General features: G+C 36.9%; 2 protein-coding genes across 3 annotated transcripts in view; both read right to left on the bottom strand.

Annotated features, from left to right (window-relative positions):
- Window positions 1–41: 41 nt before the first annotated feature.
- Window positions 42–6,844, bottom strand: wal (electron transfer flavoprotein subunit alpha wal). Its single transcript, XM_067084482.1, has 8 exons — window positions 6,592–6,844; window positions 4,514–4,660; window positions 4,154–4,295; window positions 3,343–3,506; window positions 3,066–3,224; window positions 1,420–1,557; window positions 663–803; window positions 42–321 (listed from the first exon to the last, which is right to left on the bottom strand). Exons 1-8 carry the CDS (start codon window positions 6,628–6,630, stop codon window positions 256–258), a joined length of 996 nt encoding a protein of 331 aa, XP_066940583.1. The 5' UTR covers window positions 6,631–6,844; the 3' UTR covers window positions 42–255.
- Window positions 6,845–11,516: 4,672 nt separating this feature from the next.
- The window catches only part of LOC136826800 (uncharacterized), a 118,999-nt gene continuing 107,002 nt past the window's right edge, over window positions 11,517–23,513 (bottom strand). For both annotated transcript variants that reach the window (XM_067084278.1, XM_067084361.1), the window contains 7 exons: window positions 22,786–22,977; window positions 22,236–22,394; window positions 19,905–20,227; window positions 19,256–19,364; window positions 16,098–16,236; window positions 14,680–14,837; window positions 11,517–13,676 (listed from right to left, as the gene is read on the bottom strand). In XM_067084278.1, coding sequence (XP_066940379.1) covers window positions 13,576–13,676; window positions 14,680–14,837; window positions 16,098–16,236; window positions 19,256–19,364; window positions 19,905–20,227; window positions 22,236–22,394; window positions 22,786–22,977 — 1,181 coding nt within the window. In that variant the 3' untranslated portion in view covers window positions 11,517–13,575. The remainder of the gene's footprint in view (window positions 13,677–14,679; window positions 14,838–16,097; window positions 16,237–19,255; window positions 19,365–19,904; window positions 20,228–22,235; window positions 22,395–22,785; window positions 22,978–23,513) is intronic.

The following is a 23,513-nucleotide window of genomic DNA, read 5'->3' as shown; positions in this document are numbered from 1 at the left end:
ATTCTAGCTCACTTAACATAAAATGGATACAAAAAGGTAGGAAGAATCCCAGTTTTATTATGCGACTATAAACACTAAAATAGAAAATAATACTCTAAATATCTGTGGCCAAGGCCAAAATTTTTAAATATATCTTCCATAATGCACAATATTAAAAGAAATCTAGTGGCTTTCAAAAGCACCACAAATTCTTAAAACTACATACATAATAATGATTGCATTGTATGGCATTAAGAGAAGGAAAACCCTACAACTTTAGAGCTTATCATTCATCTCTGGTATGGCTTTGAAGAGATCTGCCACAAGTCCAAAATCTGCAACCTGTAAAACAAAACCAAATTACAGTTAGTACTTTAGGAAGATGTTGCACTTGAAAAGTAACACAATTTACTAATAACTGTAACTGGTTCCTTCCTCTAGAGCAAGGATTCTCAACCTGGAGTTCAAAAACTACCAAGGGTTAGAATGACAGCTGACAAAATTGTATTGAAATTACAAGTAAAGCTGTTCTATACTGAATCTCTCTAAATTTAATTCACAAGGGCACTTAGTCTCAATGCACTACCACTCTTTATTAATAGGAAACTGAATTCATCTACATTTACTACCATTCTATATCTGACAAGATACGAATGAAGGTGGCAATATGTTTCATAACTTGCCTGGAAAATAGGTGCTTCTGGATCCTTGTTAATGGCTACAATGGTCTTGGAGTCCTTCATTCCAGCTAAATGTTGAATTGCTCCACTAATACCAACAGCGATGTACAGCTCTGGAGCCACAATCTTTCCAGTCTGCCCAACCTGAAACATTTGGACAATGCTATAAAATAATGGAACAAGAAAAACAAACAGAACTGTAATTACACTGAAGACAAAAACTCTTTCTCATAAAACCTCACATTCACTTCCTAAAACTTTATCCAACAATTTAAATCAATCATTCCATGAACTCTGAAGGTGAAATCCACTGCCTAACTATTTCCCTCATCTTATAATTTGTTCACACTTTTGAAGACAATTCTAATTAAAGACAGCTGGGGTAACGCATTACAAAAATTTACTAGATTACAATACCAGTATTTTAATTCATATTTCCAAACTTTAATATGTTAGAACTTGAATGTCTTGCAGAAGACCAATTCAGCACCAAAAATGATTGATACTGTACTGGAAACTGGATTATATACATAAACCTGAAACATCCTACCAAAAATGAACGATGATGTAACATACATACTTCTCAAAAACTATTTATATTCGTCTCCTTGACTATTCCAACATAAAATTACACAATAACACATTTAATCTCAAATGGAAATGAATTTCAAGAGTACTGCCTAACAAAGGCAATAACGACAATCTTAAAAAATTGATAAAATCTCAAACTCTTTGCTAACCAAAGGCCATATCACTGTACCTGCATGTCATTTGGGACAAATCCAGCATCTACAGCAGCACGGGAAGCTCCAACAGCAGCATTGAGTTTGTCAGCCAGTGTATACAAGAGCTGGAAGTTATCTCCACTCTTCATTCCTCTGCCTCCACTCACAACTGTCTACAGGTGAGAATTTTGTAGTTAGTATGAGAATACAAACAAGGACAGACAAAAATTATACACACTTTTATCTAGCAACAATTTCCATTTCTGACTGCTGGTGGAAAAATTTTAAAATGTGTCAATGATTATAAGTCTGAACATAAGCACAATGTATTATGGGCAAAAAATGACTGAATTCTTGATTAGAATGAGCTTTCTGAAACCTTTACTTTAATACGTAAACATATTTATATTTTTTTTATTGAGAAGAGGATGAACTGTAACAAATGAGGAATGCCTTCATATAACTTTGAACTGCACTTAATTAATTCAAACTTGCTCCAAAATACTAAAAAAGAAAGTATACTTTAGAAAGTTAAGGAAAGCATAGAAACACTGTGAAAGACCCACAAAACCTCTCTAGCCTTCAAAGCTTCATTTGAAAAACTTTTAATCACTTCATTTCCCTTGAAAGAGACAGACACTTCCTTACTTTCTTCTAACTCAGCCTCAGTCCAAGCCTAGTGTACTGCACCTGCTATACTATGGTTGAATGATTTTATAAACAATCACCCACACACTACAATCAAACAATACACTTTTAATGTTCCAACTAAGTCACTGTAATTTATAAGCTTATCCAATTCATTCCATTATGAAGAAGACCTGAATATCAAACTCAAGCTGAATGGAGTATGAAATTCCTGAATAAAAAAGGTTTCCAAGATGGGACAAAAATTACAAACATTCTAACAGGTCAGGACAGATAAGTAGTATCACTTCAGACTACTACAGAGATTATGAAAATATTATATTAGCTATTATTCATAACCATGTCAATTTTTCTTAAAAAACAATTTCACAAATCAAACAGGATGCAATCTGCATGGTACATACAGTATTAGCTATTATTCATAAAAGATAACTTTTTCATAGAAAGTCATTTCACAAATCAAATACAGTAGGATGAAATCTGACAATATTAGTGTCTCAAAGTAAACAAAATGTGTAGAACCTAAAGCAACAATCTTACTGTCTTTGTTCACTAAGGTTAATTTAGTGCACATTTTGTTTCTGCATGTAGCTGCTACCATAAATTATGCAGTTAACTCAGAATGTTTGTATAAAATGCCAAATGCAGCCTCATATTATAGTATCAATAAACGTAAGTTTTGACACTTTTTGCCAAAAGTTTTGGAACTGACTAGAGTCAATAAAGTGTCAGTATTCTCCATCTTACTTAAGGAGTGGTCCTTGCTCTCAGTGGCAAAGTAACAGTTACAGTATTACAATGACTTGTATCTTCAAACACACGCATAAATAGCTATGAAACTAAAGCTTTTATTTTTCAAGCCTAACATACCAAGAGAGAAAAGAATATTCTTTTCAAAAACATTACAACACCCACCATTGTTTGGTTGGAGACTGGAACATAAAACAATTATGGTGAAGCTGGACCACTTGTGCCATCCATAACAATTCTGATTAGATTGTATATATATCAGAAAAGTGTTTTACATACTGACCTTTGCAGCAGTCAATTCAGGGCGGTCTGACTTTGATAATTCCTGACCGATAAAGCTTGAGACATCAAGGGGCAAGTCACCAGCAGCTACAGCGTCACTTGAGGCACTGCCACCTTCTGCTGCAGCTGCTTCAAAGCTGGTGCCACGGACTGTTATTACCTGCCCAAGTGAAAAGACAAAATTCTCGTAACGTGCAATTACACAAATATCTAATTCAAAAAAATACTAATATCTCTCAATATAAAGACCATTACACATTAAAATTTAGTCCTATTACCTTCACGGCATCCTTACTCTTCAATGTAAGGATAGCATTGCCAGCATAAACTGAGCGAACAAAGGTATCCGCATCTTTAATCTCAATAACGTCACTGATTGGAGCAACGTCTAACTTGGCGGCAACTCTGGGCAATATAGATTTCCCTGTTGCAGATGCACCAGCTGAAAGAATAATCAAAATTTTGAAAAGGAACTAACAAGCTTTTAGCAAAGATAAAATAAATTCTTGTAAGCAATTTGTATTTTTCCTAGATATGCAAATCACAGCCTTATATATAAGAGTATTTCCCAGTGCATGCTGGAACAGTTGCTGAACTCGGTAATACGGTTGTTATTAGTAGTTATGGGGTGAGTGTGGTCCCGGGAATACCCCTCACTTGTCTTCCATCACCATTCACTTGTTTCCTTAGGCTGCACAAACAAAATGGAGTGGTTGGCTGGGCTTACACTTTAAAAGGCTATGGTTTGTAAATCTAAAATACATACTAATTACTTCAAAAACATATTATTATTACTTGTAAGAGACAACATCTCTTATTGGTCATTCCAAGCAGACTTACTTCTTCTCCCTTGTTTCCACCGGGAACAACTATTCGTGACTGGTTATTCCTTGTACCAGGGCTAAATGATGGGTTATAAATCCAACATACTCAAAAGATACCAAGTACAACATATTACTTACAGGGAAATGCAAGTGACAATAACTGACAACACACAGTAGAGTACTGTATAACCAATCCCAGAACTGCTAACCTATCATTAAAAAAAAGAACCAAAGATATAGAACCACAATGTAAAAGAGTACCTACCCACAATGTGTGTGTAGTTGAACTGCTTTTGAGTAGCAAGTACCAATGGAGCAAGTCGCTCAGGAAGAAAACCAGCGAAAGCATCTGACTCAGCAACAAGAACTTTGCTAATTCCAGCCACTTTTGAAACTTCACCTACCACCTGCAGTTTAAAACAAAATTATCAGAATGTTTTGAATGACTATTCTACAATTAATAATACTGAGTAAAATTCATTCTGAGCTTTCTACCATTTCACAAAATACCTAGTATCGCATGGAACTCCATACCGCCTCTTTATACTTCCAACCATGTAATCAACATATGAACTATAACAAGCTTGGTTTCATAAATCAGGTTACCCATAAGCACTGTACTCACATTTCCACAACCGCTACCAGCCACCAAGCATGACACTTCACCACCTAGTTTCTTTGCAGCTGTAATTGCACTGAGGGTAATAGGAGTCAGAGCATTATTGTCATGCTCGGCTATAACCAAAGTTGACTGAAGACGACGAGCAGCAGCCTGGAATAAATCATTTGGTAAGTAAGTGGGTCCATATCTGACACCAATCACAGATTCTTAACAAATAACAACTAAAATTCTAAATTTTAACAATTCTTTCCATACACACACACACACATATATATATATATATATATATATATATATTATATATATATATATATATATATATATATATATATATATATATATATATATATATATATATATATATATTATTTTACATACTATCATACTGGGCAGGATTAGCAGTTATTATTATAGACAGATGAAAAAAACAGTTAAACTAAGTCTACAGCAACAGTAGCCTAACCTATTATCCAAATTCTTCTTGCAAATCTTCAAGTATTATTAATATCACTTTAAATAGCTTTTCTTCTGAGCTATATCACTACCATCAGCAATAGATAGTTAGCCTATTGAGATACTGGTAGCAAGGTATAGGCTATCTCAGATATGGGATAAAATACAGAAAAATTTTATAGAATACTGAGAACAAAACTATTCTCCATGTCAGGGGACATTAACCTAAGTAAATTTATGTTAAGGTTAAGTTACATTAGGCTATAATAAGTTTTTCTGCAGTTTTTATAAAAAAATATATTTATATATATCCACAATCTGCAATGACTCAAACATCCCCATTAGAACAGATTTGTTAACTAAAGCCAAAAATAGCAAAACTTACAGGGTACATCGTAACCTAACCTAAAGTAAGGTTTCACTAGCTAACCTGACCTTCTGTAATGCCTAAGTGATTTGGCGTAGCCTAATGGTGCAAACCAGAAGATGAAAAGGTATCAACACAGATATGGGATTAGGACAACTTATAAATATTCAATAGGGTTACTTAGTATGACAGAATGCGTCTTCAAAAACACAATCAGCCTACCTGGGGTTCATCCTGGTAACTTAGCATAGGTAAGGCTATTAATTTAGGCAGAGGTGTTTACTTAATAATAGAATTGGTAGGACTATATAGTAGCTCCGCGGCGGCGACTGCCTTCTAACTAGACTTTTTCTACAGTTTTTTGGTTGCTAATTATGAATTTACCTTTAATTTTTGGCGCTCGAGTGTAATTAATCTGTAATTAACAATTAACCCCTGAAGTCCATCCAACAAGGGGTTTCCATACGCGATCTTCACAAGACAGAGCACGGGTACGTCTGTTTCAAACGGTTCATATCCCATCTGGCAAGTGCAATAACTTGGGGTAATTCTTTACAAAAGGTCCGCCTCAATATTTGGTGTTTGACCTTACTAAAATAATACAAAACCCCCCGATGCACAGTAACTTAACAAACCACCTAACCTAACCTAGAGCGCCGTAACCCCTACCTAGGCCTGTTGGGGCTTTGCCCCTGCAACCCTCCAGAGGCACAACCCAACACATCAAACAAACACCAAATATTGATGCGGACCTTTTGTAAAAATTACGTAACTTGTTAACGTGTCCCCACCCCTGAGTAGTACTAAACAAGGCGAAGGGACATTCCATCTGGCCAACAACAAACAGATGCACGGCCAGTATCAAAGCCCCTAAATGCGTAGAAAAATCCATTTGAAAAGGTAAAAACAGGAGCGGAGCTAATATACAGAATTACCTTAGAATTAAAAGAATTTTCCTAGCCGTAAGAACATATGGACTTTCCGAAAAATATCCCACAATCGCCTGACCTAACCTACGTAAAGGTGGGCCTACCGGCATGATACGCAAGTTCTAAAACAGTCTTCTTAAACTATGTCTATTTTGAGCTAATAAGTATTTAATTTATATTTAATTTATACATGTGTGACCTAAAATAGTGGCCTAAACTCTCAGCCTTGGGATGGCCCGTAGTTAGGCCAGGGCAACTCGCCGGTAAATTCGGCACCTTTAGGCCTAAGGAATTCCTTAAAGACAACAGTTTTACAATAAATATAAACTAACCTGGCAAAAGCGAACGGAATTTTTGGCGACTGCGAACATTATAAAGGCTTTTAGCGATGAAAACTACGGGAATATGCGCAGTATACGCTGTCGTTCGTACCCTTCGTTGTTTAGATAACAACAGTGACCCGTTTTACCTTTAGGTAACTCCTACGTCGGGCTCTTCTAGTTCTAGTTCCTAGTTCCTAAGCGCTCACTCCGCAAACACAGTTGCGGGCACACACGATTCTCATGAGGTGCGAAGCTTTATTCCTTGAATACATTTTTACACTTTTATTTTTTTACTTTACCTTATATCAATACAATTTTTCTCAGTTTTATTTTTCTTTACATTATATATATTATTTAACAGTTTTTCATTTAATTTAGCACCCTAAAACCTCCCAAATGATCCTTAATATTTCAATTTATTTACTTTTATGACTCCTCCTTTTTACGTTACTGTTACTTTTTAACTGGTGCCGTTGTTTTCTGGGTTGGTGACGTCCTTTATTTTCATGGCTATTCTTATGTATTCCACTAGTTTTTCTGTTCAGGGGCTTTCAGAGTCTCTAATGTTAAGTTTTCTATTTTTGTAAGGTTTTACACCTGAACAAATGTTCTGTGCTGTCCTCCTCTATTCTGCAGTTATCACAGACCTCATCCTTATATCTTCCCCGGTAGTTAGCTTTCAGGTCCAACATATTCAGCCTGGTTTTCATTATTAAGCATGCATCCTTTGTCTCTAGTTCCCTAGATACTTGTTTTCTTCAAAGTTATCTATGAATCTCAGCTTCTTCATTTCTTTCTTCTTTTTTTCCAATGTCTTTTCGATATCTTGCGTTATTCTTCTCTTAATTTCCTGTTTCAGTTCTTTTTTTGCATATTTTCCCATTCCATTTATATCTATATTGTACTTTTTACCTATCTTTTCTATGCCTTTTGTCCAGCACAGCCCGTAGGAGACTGGTCTTCTACTATTTCTTTGATTAGCCTTTTCTTGTCTGAATTTATAATATTGTGGAATAGCATTATTTTCTTGTATTCAATTCTATAGGCAACCATATGCCGGACTCCGCTAAAAATTCCCCAGTAGGGCGTGCCCTTTGGCTGTTCATACATTCCTCGGAGGATCCTGAAAATTTGCTCTAGAGCGTTTGACTCGTTTTCTGTTAAGTTGCTCCAGGTCTCTATGTTGGCAAATAATGTTGGGACCACCACTGTTTCATAGATCTTTTCCTTACTTCTAATGCCATATTTCCAACTTTCTTTACGTCTCCATATTTTCTTATTTCTCTTAGTAGGTACTCTACTTTTTGTTTTCTCGATTTAATACTTGTTTCTTGAACCATTTTGGGTGTACCACTCTCCTAGGTATTTATATTCGCTTACACTACTAATTGGGCCGTTTTTAATTCTGTTCTTATGTGGACTGTCTGGCCCTTTGTTCTTCTATCTATTATCAGCACTGCTGACTTGCTTGGCTTAGTGTTAAATTTGAACTTTTCAGTTGCTCCAGGCATTATTGCCAAATTTCTATACCTTCTTTCCTGCTGGTGGGGAACATTATATCATCAACAAATATTAGGGACTCTATTTCTATATTCCTTATGATTGTTATGTTCTTCCTGCTTATTTCATTCACTTTGTCTGTTGCTATGCTGCATAGTTTTGGGCCGTAAAATTGTACCCTTTTACATTTTCTGTAATTTCGATAGCGCCTGTTTCTCCCGGGGCATCTTATGACTGCTTTGGCGACAAGACAAAAACAGACTCTTCTTCTTCTTCTTTTTTATTTTTTTCTTCTACGAAACCAGTTGCAACTTCATTTCCATAGGTTGTAACAATTCTATTACGTGTTTTATGAGTAGGAACAAAAACTAATATCACATAAAACGAAATTACAACATTATGATTGATACCCAGTGAGAATATTCGATCGCGACATCAGTTGCAAGGCCGTGACAATCTGTGACTTCCATTACTTTTTATGGTAAGAACAAAGGTTAATATTATTTGGAGTGAAATTATGATGGTATAATAAGTCACTGGTGAGAATATTTAATCTAGCTGTTGATTTTCTTATGTTGTTAAGTTGGGATCTTCATGATTAAGGTCAATGACCTCAAAACAAATTAGATGAAACATGAAAAAAATAATTACATAAAGACTGAAACGAGTACTAAACTTGGAAATTCTGATTTAAATTTGGAAATTTATATTTAATAAAGAATGGTTGTTACTATAAATTAAAATGTATCTTTATAATAAAATAACTGGCTAGCTCAATGAGAATTTTTATTATTTCCACAACCGTTACGAAAAATGAAGTTACATGGGTCTAATGATGACCTTCGTTCAAACTTTCTTATTTATATAAACCTGTGCTTCAAAAGACCCTAAGTTATGTAGAAATATTTGGCGATAAGCTTAAAAAGAGGTGGGGCTTACATAATTTTCCTCAAGAGTGAAAAGAACCTATTTCTATAGATAGAGGTCATTATAATTTTACAAAAGCTTGCCCAATTCCTGTTTGACTAATTTATTATTATTATTATTATTATTAAATGGGTGATAGACCATTGTGTAAGATAGTAGAGAGAGAGAGAGAGAGAGAGAGAGAGAGAGAGAGAGAGAGAGAGAGAGAGAGAGAGAGAGAGAGAGAGAGAGAGAGAGAGAGAGACGATACGTTTGTCTATATCGTTTATCTTTTGATATTTCATATTTCAACAACTTTTATAACAACTAACCTAAAATTACATAAGATGAAACTGAAAATTAAAATAAAGGTTACCCTAATAAAACTAAATAGTTTTCTATAATTTACCAATAAAATAGTAAAAGAAAACGTAACTTGTTCTTTTGGTAAATTATATGGTGATCATCGTCGCAAGCTGCACCACATCGTCTACAGATATTTCTGCTTTGCTAACAGTTCCCCAAACAGCAGAAATCAACGCAGCCGCGAATAATTGTTATTTTAGGTTTTATTTTATAAAAGTGATATGTGTACAATAAACTATACATTGAGGATTAACAAGATTTTTTATAAACCTTAGCCATAAGATTTTTGTATCGAAATTACGTATTTCCAATTGAGAAATACAAATTTACTAAAATATTCTAATAAAATGTCTAAAAGCTGCCAATAATGTTCGTGGAGATATTCATTATAAGTTAAGAGAGCAAACCTTTTATATAAAAAAATGCGCAGTAACTCACATTATCAGTTGATGTTGTACCAGGAATCTTTAGTTGATGATAGAATGTCTGATTTTTGCAAGATCCTTCTCAGTCCGTACATTTAATCATTCGATGGAAGTTTCAAAATTATTGTAGTTGTTCAGGGAACAAGCAGTTTAGGTCTATTGTGGAGGTACTGACTAAAGATGTGTCGTGCACAGCACTGATTATTCTTTGGTGCGTCACATTCAGGGTGCTTTCCTGGCTGGGATTTTCTTAATTTCCTGTCCAGCTCCTTGGAATCTGTTTTGTTCTAATCCTAAACTTTCCTTTAGAAACAAACCTTCCGGGCTAGGCTATGTTAGAGCGCAGAACATAGCCTAAGTTACAGACCAGAACATGGCCTGTTTGTATGGTTAAACCAGTTTATAATAGTAGTTAGACCTCGATCGGTTACATTGCCCTGTTTGTTCATAAATTTCTCTGTTGGTTCTAGCTGCTGAAATGTATTTCATACTGCCTATTGTAATGGTTCCACTTTGTCGAATTAAGCGAAACATTGAGTTATCTTTTCAGAATGTTTCAGTCTCGACCATACGGATGACAGACGTATCTGTTCATATAGGTACGCATAGTCATATCCTAATTTACTGATATTTATGAGTAATAACCAGTGATACTACTTACCGTCAATAGGCTTCACAAGTAATAAAAATGTAGGCAGTGGTTATTTGCAGTGACAAAAAGTTAAGAAAACAAGAAGTAACGAAATTTAACTGATGCCTCACACTACAATTCACAAAAAAGCTACAAACCAGGTTTCTGGTTTTACACGACGCTATCTCGGTGAAAGTACTAGGCCTAGTCTTACCACCAACATCTTTACGAGTGTGGTCACTGAAGTCCAAATACCAATTTCAATCGCTCTCCTAGTTACAGGCACCCGACTTGTGTTGTTCCTTTTCTCACAAACAAGACAAGCCTTTGCTAAGCTCTTCCTCGTAGAGATGTGTCCAGTTTCTTAGAGCACGGACATTTTCATCTGACATGAGTATTTTCACAGAAACAAAGGACCTACAGAATGGTTATGACTTGACAAGAGAGGGGTTGCCTGTGGTTTACATCGACACCAGTTCAGGTCATAGGATGAGCTGGTTGTCTTGTCAATGTGTTGGTGGTGAATATGGGCAGAGCCTGATGTAAGAGGTTCTCTCGATGAACTGAAGCCTTGTTAGAGCAATATCAGCGGTCTCTGTTGCCATTCTGAGCTCCCACACACAAACAGACTGTGAAGTGGTGATTCTCATGAGTAGCCAATAAATCCTACATAGAGACGAAGATTAGACCTATACATTTTCCAGACCCGAGACCCAGTTAACATGGATGAGGAAATTGTTCCTGGACCCCAAAATGACTAAGGTGGCAAAGATTTTTTTCTCAAGGGTCTAACCTACAAACATTTTAAACCACAATGGTTTACTGTACAATTGGCTAGTGCTACAAGATTTCTACAACTGCTTGGCTAGTGATTCACTTGAAATGTTAATAATTCATGTAAGCTTTTGTTCAATTTGTCGATATTTCCCATCAGCCTTCTGAAACTGGATAATCATATGTTTCAGCAAGTCAACATAACCTTCATATCAAATACAGGAACCTTACCAAATCCCCAAACTTACACGAAGTCAGCTTGAGAATGAATACTTGAACAAATGTTCGACATCACAACGAACTCATACAGACAGCCATAGAGAGTGAAAAGGTTGTAAAGTCATTACTTTATTGAAACATCTTACAAGAGTCAATATACAAAAATTCAGTACGGGTTAAAAGCATCATACACTTGCTTTTAAATGCATTTGTGATAAAGTTACGTCATATCTACTACAGTATTTAGGCTAAAAGATACATATATTATTATGCCTGCTTCAGCACAAGAGTCGTGAAGTCTGCTTACTACAGAAAACGGATTCAGTTGGACACACACACACACACACACATGATTATATACTAACAATCATACATAAACGAAATGAAAATGCATTGGTCATTCGAAGAGGTATTTACAAAATAGCTGCTGTTCTGCTTTTACAAACGTAGATGAAAATAAAAACGAGCTTTTGATGTAAGAGGAACCAACACGAGAACAGCACTGAATGTTGATCAAAGATGGAAGAGAAAGAAGGAAATAAAGATATAACATAGACATACAAGAAAAATCTGAGGCCACTTATAGTTAATGACTTATTGTACTTGTGACTGACCACACCAGATATGAAACGAAAGAATTATAGCACTTTTTTTTTTTTGGTTTCTTACAGACTATGTATACATTATTTTGAAATTAAAAGATACACTCACACATGGATAAAATCCCCAGTTATATGGCAACACAATGTAAAACAAAAAAATACTTGTTTCTTTGTGATCTCTACACGTTCAATGACAATGCATTACATTAAAGTAAATTTGAAAGTACTGTACCTATACATGGACTCTGAGCTCTTCAAAAAATTTATGGAAGATATGAAGGTTTTTGCCAAGAACATGGAATTATTGGTAGGTATAGAAGGAACAAACATAAGCCAAACCAAATGTGGTTCAGAGCATAAAGATTTTGGGGGACGTAAAAATTTAGTAGGTACAGAAAGACTAAACATGAGCTAAACCATGTGTAGTTCATAGCACGCACAACATTTTGGGAGATGTAGACCTTAAAAAAATTACAACATATAAGAAATCAGAGAGAAAAACAAGTATTTTTTTTTTTTTTTTTTAGCAATTTCACTCATTTTGGCTTGGCACTTCCATTTATTTGAGAATGCAGTTACATCTGTACTTCCTGAATATGTTCCATTTATAACCATATATCCTGACATCTTAAGCATCTTTCAGAAAATATTCACTGGTTGTACAATAAAATGCCAAAGAGAGATAACACTTAAGCTCTCTGATTAATGCTCATTGAAACACAGTGCTATAAATTTTCTACGAGAGCAATGGCGACCTTGGCTGCTGCAGTTCCAGAAATAAAAATCAATCGATCAATCTTCTGATACAATATCAAGGTGAACCACTGACGCTGATCTGATATAGTACAAGATCCGACGCAATGAAAAGGTTAGCCTCTGTGGCGCTGACCTGATATATTAAGGTGAAACTGATGCTGACCTGATACAGTTATAAGTGAACCTCTAACGTTGGCCTGTTAGAGTATTACTGCGAACTTCAGATGCTGACCTGAAATGGTGATTAAATTGAACCCTCGTTACTGGCTGCATACAGTATTAAGGCAAGCCTTTTGACACCGATGTGATAAAGTATGGAAAATTTAAATGGTGACCTGATAGAACATTACTGTGAGCCACTGATAATTAACTATACAGTATTAAGGTGGACCACTGGCAATGACCTGCACAGTATGAAAGTGGACTTCTGGCATGGACTTGATAAGGTCTCTTGACATCGACCTGATGCAGTAGGTGAACTTTTAAATGGTAACTCAAACTTTTTACAGAATCATTATGCTGGGCCTTAGGACACCGACCTCGTGGATTATCAAGAACTGACAAACATCGATGCACTACTGTATTTAGTGGATTGCTGATGCCAACTTGATACAGAGCCACGCTTTTTCTTTGGTCTCAAACATCGAGAGGGGAAAGAGCAACTTCACACAACAAACTATGCAGGCAGAGATATACAGAAGACTTCCGAACCTACACTTCACACACTCTCTCCCCCTTCTTCACTATCCACTCACACTAAGCAGTCTGGAAGGTGTCATCTCTATCTACACACAACTACTGCGAAGGTTTTTGGTCAGTGGTTCAGGAGCGGGCAAGCCACGAAGAGCAGCAGCGTTAGGGACGTCAAGAGGAGCTTGCTGCTTTGGATGCTGTTGGAGGCGCCTATGCTGCGGTCTGGAAAAGGGGCAGGAGTTAGGTTTTAACGGCAGTTGACTGGAAGCACGAATTGCATATAATCTATTCGTCAACTCTCTTAGCAATGCGTACCAATCAGATACTTTAATCCTTAATGATAAACACCCAGACCGTATTTTGAAGCTGACTGCATGCATCAACTCTCGCAGTAATATGTGTAAATAAAATGTATTATTCTTTCATGACGAACACCGCACTGATTTTCATCTAAATTGTTTTGGACGATTCGTTATGCTCGTACAAGAATAAAATATTTTCTCTATAGCATTTAAAAAAAAAGGTTGTAAAATGCCGGGTAAACAAGCTTCAGCACATTTCATTTTTAACGAGTGACCTTTACCACATACGCGAAAAAATCACACCTTTACGTTAAAGTTGAATGATTATGTGCATGATGGAAGTAAGATTCTCACCAATCGCTTTTTGGTGGAAAGAGGAATGATGGACTGAATGCAAGTACGAATAATGACAGAAAATACTGGAAAACATAAATTAATTGAAATTGATAAGCGATGGATGTTCATTTTAAAACTATAACATGCGGGCTTATTTCATTTCATAGCTGTTCGTCTGAATGATATACAAATAATATGAGAGATTTGCACCTTTAAAAACATTTTTTTCATTTTTTGTGAAATGTTCTAAGCGACTGAGTTTTCAAAACTTGTTTTAGTAATGAAGAACTTTTCGTTATTTTCTGGTTGAATAACAAAAGCAGTTCTTTAAGGAGAATAAGATTAATCGAATCATTTCACATATTCTGACAAGTCCCCTTTCCTCCAAGGAGACCGTAATACCCGTCAAGCCACCAGCTCCCACACTTAATCTGAGGATATCAGCATGCTACTCGCTTTGGTGACTCTCCCACTACGGCCAAACTCTGGAATCATCGCTTTTCTTCACCCATTTCTATAGTCTTCCCTCTTTCAGGAGGCGTAAACAATTCACGGTTCCCCCGCCCTCATTCCCCTCGACTTCTTACCACATTCAGGCAGTTCTTCGACATTGATGAGCTCCCCTTCTGCGCCTCCTTCCTGGTAACTCCGCCAGAGCTGGTCGTACTCGTAGCAGGAGAGTTTGGTCCACCAATTCGATTCCATGGTTCCGTCATTGAAAATGGCGTTGTGGTTGTAAGGGCAACTGGTGGGGGGAGACAAAGTGAGTGGTCAGGGCACAGGTTAGACTTAAACACTCTCTCTCTCTCTCTCTCTCTCTCTCTCTCTCTCTCTCTCTCTCTCTCTCTCTCTCTCTCTCTCTCTCTCTCTCTCCTTACTACACAGAAGTCTACATACAGCACTGAGTAGCATTCCTAGATTCCCAGATTTACTATTGAAGTGGTGGTGGTTACTGGAGCAAAAAACAGTTGAAGAAGTTGGACAGCTAGGTGGGAAGAAACCAAAAACTAATAAATGGAACGTTGGAGGAAGTAAGCAATGGATTTGGGAAAGGGAGAGAGACAGAGGCACGGAAAGGTAGAGAGAGAGAGAGGCTAGCGGGGCTAGGTAATGCTGATTTCTTTTAATGCAGTCTAATGAGAGGGTGATCGAGTAGCCTTATCAAGTCGAATCTAAATTGAAATGAGAAAAATGAACTGAAAGCCAGTGAAATCATTCTTGTGGTCAACATTAAAGACAGTGTAAACATTGAAGCTTTATGTTTTTTTGTGAGTTTTAAATTGAATTTTCCTTTAAATTTACTTTCATGGCAGCTTAGCATAATTTTAATCTAAATACAGTGAACATGAATGCATTTCATAAGAAATATATATATTTAATCTATAAAACATTACATTGAAAAATACGAATATATATATATATATATATATATATATATATATATATATATATATATATATATATATATATATAATTTTCTAATGTAATTTTACACAAAATTAGAATTATTAAAATAACTTTAGTTTTTATACATAATCTCTAATCAAATCTACGATAAATACTGGTTAAAAACGGCGATTTACTATTTATAAATATTCTAGTGTCCACTAAAACTTCAAATACATGATTGCAATTAGAGCCTCAAAAGTACACGCCATGGTGCGATGCATTACTACCCTAAAACAGTTTAACTGGTAATTTAATCATTTATTTATATTCTTATCTACTTAACTATTAATTCATCAATTTATCTTTTTTCTTATCTAATATCTGGTCTATTCATTCTGCATTTCCCTATTATCTTCTCTATCTTCCTTCAAATGAGCACCATATTCTTCTTGGAAGCTTGAATTTCAAGTCCATGGCCCCCCTGTAGGCGGAGTTTTTCTTACGAATAATAATAATAATAATAATAATAATAATAATAATAATAATAATAATAATAATAATAATAATAATTCACCACACATCAACAAGAAGTGGAACTAATGACCACAGAGCTTACCTGAGTTTGACAATGGCAGGAGCCTCTCTGTTGTCGGATAAAATGTTTCCTCTGCAGTTGACGGTTGCCGATCCGTGGTCCATCAGCAATCCCTTCTGCATCGTCAGGAGTTCCAGGCTGGGGCAGCCTCCCGAGTCAACTGGAAAGAAGAAGAAGAGGAGGAAAATCACTCGAGAGATCGCGGAAAGATGGCAGTCACTGGGACTTATTTTCTGGTACCTTGACGACATGCAATGCACAGGCTGACGACGTGTTAAGTACGCGGCTAATTTGAAAAACATTAGCCAGAGGTTTAAGCGATGAGCGAATTCGTTCCTACTCTCAGCTGACGTCTCCCGAATTTCCGGTGTATCTGTTTTATATTGTATTCTCTCTTTATTTATTTATCACCTTTCATGTAACATGTCATTTTTCAAAATGAATCTACCCATCCCTTAAAAATAAGCAGAATTCTCAACGATTATCCTTCGATATTTACTGAAATGACAACAGCAGCTTGAAAGGGCAAGACAATCCCACGAAGTTCTAACTGAAATAGGTTCTCTTAACTTCCCCAGACATTGAAACAATGTAAAGTTTTAATTAAATCTGGAATGAAGAGAGTCTCCCCAAAGGCAGAGTACGTTTCCTGCCTCTAATATATCTCACGTTTCATATACGAGAAAAGGGTCTTGGAGAGAGTATTCTTTCGTTCAAATGGTTTTATTCAAGGTTGGAGAATCTCCTCGATTTTATTCGAGAAAAAAATTAAAATAAGTTTTATTGTTTTGCATGAATGGTCACCCATATGGAAATGCAGTTGACAGCTTGAAGCCTTCACTGAAATCATGGTTAGATGCTATGCTATTATGACCATCTAAACCTGCTCTTTATACCTCTGACATTTCATACTTCTATTTCGCTGTGCTAATCCAACCACAGACGCCATTCCCAACTGTTTTACGCGGAAGTTAGGATATCAGAACCGCATTTTAATATTCTTCATTTTTTTTCCTTGCGTACCTTTTCCCCGAAGATTTGATACACTTTTCTGCATGGCAGTTTTTCAGTTCACATATGCCACCATCTCATTTAATCTAGTAGCTATACTGACCAGCGATTCTCAACACATTCGGAATGCTTGAAGGTCATATCCTTCAGAGGAATATTTGGTCCGCGTGTACCATTTCATTTACCGGTAAATCATTGCGTACACAATTAGCCAATAGTAGAGAGATGATTGGCAGAAGACACTGCATGTAATTGAAAGCAAAAGAAGTGCACCAAGAAGCCACAAGGATTTTTTTTAATCATCTCAGTGGAAACGCTCAATAAGGAGACGAACATTACAAAGAAAACCCCTGAAATCATCAGATATTTCGGCCTGATAATCAGAAGTCATAGAGCTGCAGCGAAGCACATCCATAAATCATTTTTCTCATTAGTGGGGACCGAGGTCTAATCAAGCAAGTACAGGTTCACGCCGTTATTTGGGCTGAGTAGATCGCATAATGCACGGTTTTCTTTTCTGGTTTAGAAAAGGTGTTTGGAGTTTTTAAAAGTTCACGATCACTTTTGTCTTTGTTGGATTATTATTATTATTATTATTATTATTATTATTATTATTATTATTATTATTATTATTATTATTATTATTTTCTTGGAGCATTACACTCCAAAATTTCCTTATGGTATTTCAGTGTTTATTTCATAGAAAATATTTGACTGTTTTCAGTGTTTATTTTACAGAAAATATTTTACTGTTTTCAGTGTTTATTTCACGGAAAGTATTTGACTGTTTTCAGTGTTTATTTTATGGAAAATATTTGACCGTTTTCAGTGTTTATTTTACGGAAAATATTTGACTGTTTTCAATGTTTATTTTATGGAAAATATTTGATTGTTTTCGGTGTTTATTCTATGGAAAATAGTTGATTGTTTTCGGTGTTTATTTTAAGGAAATTATTTTATTGTTTTCATTGTTTAGTTTATGGAAATATTTGACTGTTTTCGGTGTTTATTTAATGAAAAATATTTTACTGTTTTCTGTGTTTATTTTATAGAAAATATTTGATTGTTTTCAGTGTTTTATTTTATAGAAAATATTTGATCGTTTTCAGTGTTTTACTTTATGCAAAATATTTGATCGTTTTCATGGTGTTTATTTTAAGTAAAATAATAATAACTACAAAGTAGTAAATAATAATAACTGCAAAAACAGTAAGAGAAATCAAACAAACAGCAAGGACACTGCCTAAAACACCAAACTGCCTTTTATCTACATCAAATTCATTCGATCCAGACACAGAACGAGGACATGTCGGAGTCGAACCCTCACAACCACACAAAGTCCTCGACCTTTCCCGATCCCCGGAAAGACTTTCGCACCTTCGTTCGTGACCGAAAACAAACTTATGGAAGTGTCAGCAAATGCCGCTGGTAATTCAGGTATTGTACGTAAGGCTTCACATATTTATATCAATAATAAAATCAGGCCGACCTGTTTTAGGGTATTCGCCCTTCCTTCACTAGAACAAGGTTCTCCGGTGTGGATGTCTGCTTCTACCAGAGATATGTCTATTTTAGATAGAATGGTTCGTGGTGGTAAGTTTCTGTTTCCTAATATTACAGTAGCAGTTATGACTTCGACCACCGACTTTTTCACAAGCTGTATTTTAACAGAGAACTTTCGCTGTCACAGCTGATCCCTGATCCTCTCTTCCTGCCGAGAGCGACCAGATTTGCTGAACAGCACCACCAATAATGCAGTAAATGTGCATTGCTGTCGAAACTCTCAGTTCCAGAGGGCCTTTATTCCTCACGCCGTTGGACAGTGGAACAGTTTCCCCGAGGATGTCGTGCGGTTAGAACCTCAAAAGTTCAAGCGAAGTTGCAATGTATTACTACCCTAAAACAGTTCTCCTTGTACTTTTAATAATTCACTCAAGTTTTTATCGCCTTCTTTATTAATTTCTTAATCCATCTTTTCTTCTAATAACTGAACTCCTCTCTCTGAGTTTCCTATTACCTTCTGTAACTTTTTCAAATGAACACCGTGTTCTTATGAAGCTTGAATTTCAAGTCGATGGCCCGTGTGGAGGGCTTGTTCCCTATAAATATGGTTCATCTAAATGAGTATCAGTATTAAACTACGGGAGACAGATCTTGGTTTTGCTTACTCAAGTGGTCCACGCTGAAGTCGTCCTCAGACATAATGACCTCCCTGTAGGAGGTCCCTGGGATCTTGATGCTGCAGCCGAGGCGGTGGTCCACTGGGATGTTCATCACCTGTGGAAATGAGGAAATTTTTAGGTTGGTATAACTTGTGCGCGTGCCATGAGCAGTGATGCTCCATGGAGTTTTTGCTAGGGTCTGAGGAGGCAATGTTTTTCGAGTATCCGTTGAAATGTAATACTAAAAGCTCTTTAATTATATTTTACATATATCCAGTAGTGAGATCTGTTATCGATTCAAGGAAATTTTGTCAAGTAGTTACAAATGTATTACAACAATTAACTTGATGTATGGAAAGAACCGCTGCTTTTCTTTTACCACGGTAGAAATAAACTTTTTACTAACCATGAAACCATTGTTTTCTTTTACTTTTTATTAACCATGACTAGCAAAAAGGGTCAATGGATACAAAACATCCTCTACAGTATGGAAGCAAAACATGTGATTTCGAATAACGACTGCTATCAGAAATAATACGAAAAACTCTTATCGTGATACTTTTATGTACTTACTAAAAACACAACTCGCAATCATCAAAGGAACTTCTAAAGTAACAGAGACACTTTTCACTCACTCACTCACTCACTCACTCACCTGCACTTTGGTCCCGTGGAAATAGGCCTGCCACGACCCGTTCATGAACTTGTGCATGGTGAGCCCTGCGGGGAGGTACTCGACGACCTCGTCGTGGTTAAAGGAATAGTAACCGCAGGTCACATTCGGCTTGGGGAAGATGGCGGGGCTCTTGAAGCTCCACACCAAGGTGCACTGGCTGTCCTCGAAGGAGATCTCGGGCATGTCCGTCGAGGAAGGGCTGTCCACGTCGTAGGCGATGTATTTGTTGTCCTCCGTGGCCGCTGCCTCCTCCACGTCCTTCAGGATCTGGACGCTGGTCTCGAATGGCATCGGGGATACGTCTGCGGGGAAGGTGAGTGAGAAGCATTACTCCAGAAATGAGGGTTAGGTGAGGATGTCAGGAGAAACATTACTCTAGAGATGAGGTTAAAATAAAGATGTCAGGAGAAGCATTACTCCAGAAATAAGGGTCAGGTAAGGATGTCAGGAGAAGCATTACTCCAGAAATAAGGGTCAGGTAAGGATGTCAGGAGAAGCATTACTCCAGAAATAAGGGTCTGGTAAGGATGTCAGAAGCATTACTCCAGAAAATGAGAATTAGATGAGGATGTCGGAAGAAGCATTACCCAAGAAATGAGGGTCAGGTTAGGATGTCAGGAGAAGCACTACTCCAGAAATAAGGGTCAGGTAAGGATGTCAGGAGAAGCACCACTCCAGGAATGAGGGTCAGGTAAGGATGTCAGAAGAAGCATTACTCCAGAAACGAGGGTCAGATAAGGATGTCAGGAGAAGCACCACTCCAGGAATGAGGGTCAGGTAAGGATGTCAGGAGAAGCACTACTCCAGAAATGAGGGTCAGGTAAGGACGTCAGTGAGGAATACTTGAGGGGTAGTGCTTGAAAGATACGAATGATTCTAAAACTTCAGTAAAGTTTATGACTGATATTGCCTGTAGGGAAGGATTACCTGACGAAGTCATTAAAAAAGAGATTAGAGAACCACTACTTTATCAGTTACAAATTAGTTGATAAATGAACAGTTGCTGGAAGGGATAGGTCTAACTAAACGCCACAGGTGTTCCAATGCTTTCTCTTGGTTATATAATTAACTTGATCTCCATCACTGATGCCCAGAAAGGACTGATATAGCGCACTGAAAATAGATTATATATGCAGTATATATATACATACTGTATATATATATATATTCCCACGCAAGGAAAACTCTTACAATACCTAAACAATTTATTCTCATTTTCAGAATATTATTTTAGCAACGCCAATCTAACGAACGACGTTAAAATGGTATAAAACTTGAATTGCATAAAAATAACAACAAAAAATTACTTCTAAACTTCATGACTGAAAAACCACTGGCGTTAAAAAAAAAAAAAAAAAAACATTCAGAGAACCATGTCACAATATCAGGACACTGGTTTCTTGCATCACACTGTTTATACTTCAGCGCCTGAAAAAGTCCTCGGGGCGTTTAAAAAAATGAGTTTTCATTTCAGAGTGCTGAAATAGCACGGCCTTAAAACGCCAGCGCTTATTCAGTGTTTGTGACTGTCTTTGTAAGGCTGTGTTTTTACGTCTGTTGGCCTCGTGAAATATTCAGCCGGGGTGAGCCGATGCTGAAAAGTTAATGGTGTGGTGGGAACCGGATTTGCGTTTTTGGGAGGAACACAATTTTCTACGTTTGTTTTGGAGTGGGGATTTTGGGGGATTTTAAAAAGAAATTATATATATATCCTGTGAGTCAGCCATTGCAAGTCATGAGAAAGTGCTCAATAGTTTTCACACTCAGATTGGTCCTAAGTTCATTGTAAAACCATTATCATCATCATAGCTTTCAATGCCGCGTGACGCAAATGGCCTCTGTGAAATTACGCCATTCTCCCAACTCACGTCTTTCTTGTTGTTTGTCTTCCGCAAATTACTCATCTTCAGCCTCCTTCTCAGAGTTTTAATCAAGTAGGTCTAGGTCTGCGAACTCTCCTGGTGCCCTCAGGAGCCTAGGTGTCACTATCATTCACTGTTCTCCCAGGGGTTGTACGAGTCTAGCTAACCTGCTATCTACTCCTAATATTCTCCTTGAAGATTTTTCCTTAACCCCACATTATCTTTAAGATATAGTTTCACGATTCATGTCCGTATAGCAATAAAGATCGTACTAGACTATGTATAACCTTACCTTTGTATGCACCTGACTCCCAAATCTTATCCACCCTTCCCACTGCTTGATCTGCCGTTTATAGACCTTCATTAAATTCAAACTCAAGACACCCTACGCTGGGAAATCTTAATGTACGCCCAAAATCTTAGTAATTCTTTCTATAGTTCCACTTACCAACAACGTGTAAAAAGTATGTCTTCTGAACCGACCCCTGGGAAGAGGAAACTTGGCAAGTGTAGTTTCCCGCCAAAAGATAGTCTGGCTTGGTGAAGTGGAGGCTTCCCGGTTCCTCGTCTGGTGACGGGTCCACTCGGCTCAGGAGAACGCCAGACACTGCGGAAATAATAATAATAATAATAATAATAATAATAATAATAATAATAATAATAATAATGAGGGAGTGAAAGAGGGGTTGAAAAAGATTAGTCTAGGTATATGGGAGATGTGCGCCCAAGATGAATTGTATGGCGTAGGCCTAGTGTAAGTGCGTAAGGTGTTTAAAACTATAAGCTGCCGATGAGCTTTCTATGTAGGTGCATGATGTTAATTCTGTAAAAAGAAGCATTAAGAACAATGATTTTATAATCAAATCATCAGATGAAGCATGAATAAAAACAAACACAGTATAAAAGTCGAAAACACATCTTTAGACCTAGTCACCGGATATACAAACACCACACGAACCCCTTTTCACCAGACGCCTTCACTTCCAAGGTCCACCTACCGGAGATATCATCGGTAGCGGTGGTCCACTCGTACACCTTCCTACCGTAGAGGTACCAGGTCACATACGCCACGGGCTCGTCGTACCCAGAACGGTACGTGCAGCTCAGGGTGTACTTAGCACCGGTGCCCATCTCGATGTACTCTCCCTTCCCGCCGAGGAGCTTCAGGTTCTGGATTTCCAGGCTGATTCCTGGAAGAAGAAAAATGTTATTTTTCCGTACTTACATTTGGGCTGGTGTGAGAAAGTTCCAGCTTTGGTATTCTCTATCAGCTTACGTACACATCAATTCTTATAACCTCACAATTTTCCTACAGGTTTGGGGCATATGAATCAGTCAGCCTGTCGAGGTATTTATCAGTAATGCAATTTTACAATGTTATTTACTTATTTATTCATTTAATTTCCCCTTCATTACCTTAGAAGTCCAAAACATTATGACTATTGAAAAAACCTAGTACCATATTTAGGATAAAAGAAAAATTCATAAACTGACTTATCTAAGCAAGAAAATTCATAAAGACTCAAATATATAAAAGTTGGTCCGCTAACTTTAATGGCCATAAAACCTCACCTCGTAGAGCATTAGCGTCCAACAGTATAAAATAAATTGAGGTTCTCTTTTAGTGGGAGGCTAAATCATATGTGACAGTTTTCTTAACCAGCGGTTTTGGGACCTAATTTAGCAGAGGAATTTACTTCGCAAGAAATAAAATTGAGAAAAAGAG

The sequence above is a fragment of the Macrobrachium rosenbergii genome, chromosome 1 (assembly GCF_040412425.1).
Source record: "Macrobrachium rosenbergii isolate ZJJX-2024 chromosome 1, ASM4041242v1, whole genome shotgun sequence".
Taxonomy (NCBI): Eukaryota; Metazoa; Arthropoda; class Malacostraca; order Decapoda; family Palaemonidae; genus Macrobrachium; species Macrobrachium rosenbergii.
This window is presented reverse-complemented; position numbering and strand designations above follow the sequence as displayed.

Excerpts from the sequence above, each read along its gene's own strand:
- wal (XM_067084482.1), bottom strand. The coding sequence starts at position 6,630 with ATGTTCGCAGTCGCCAAAAATTCCGTTCGCTTTTGCCAG. Across the intron at positions 4,661-6,591 it reads ATTCCGTTCGCTTTTGCCAG|GCTGCTGCTCGTCGTCTTCA; the intron begins GTTAGTTTATAT and ends GATTTATTCCAG. Across the intron at positions 3,507-4,153 it reads CAACTACACACACATTGTGG|CTGGTGCATCTGCAACAGGG; the intron begins GTAGGTACTCTT and ends TTATTCTTTCAG.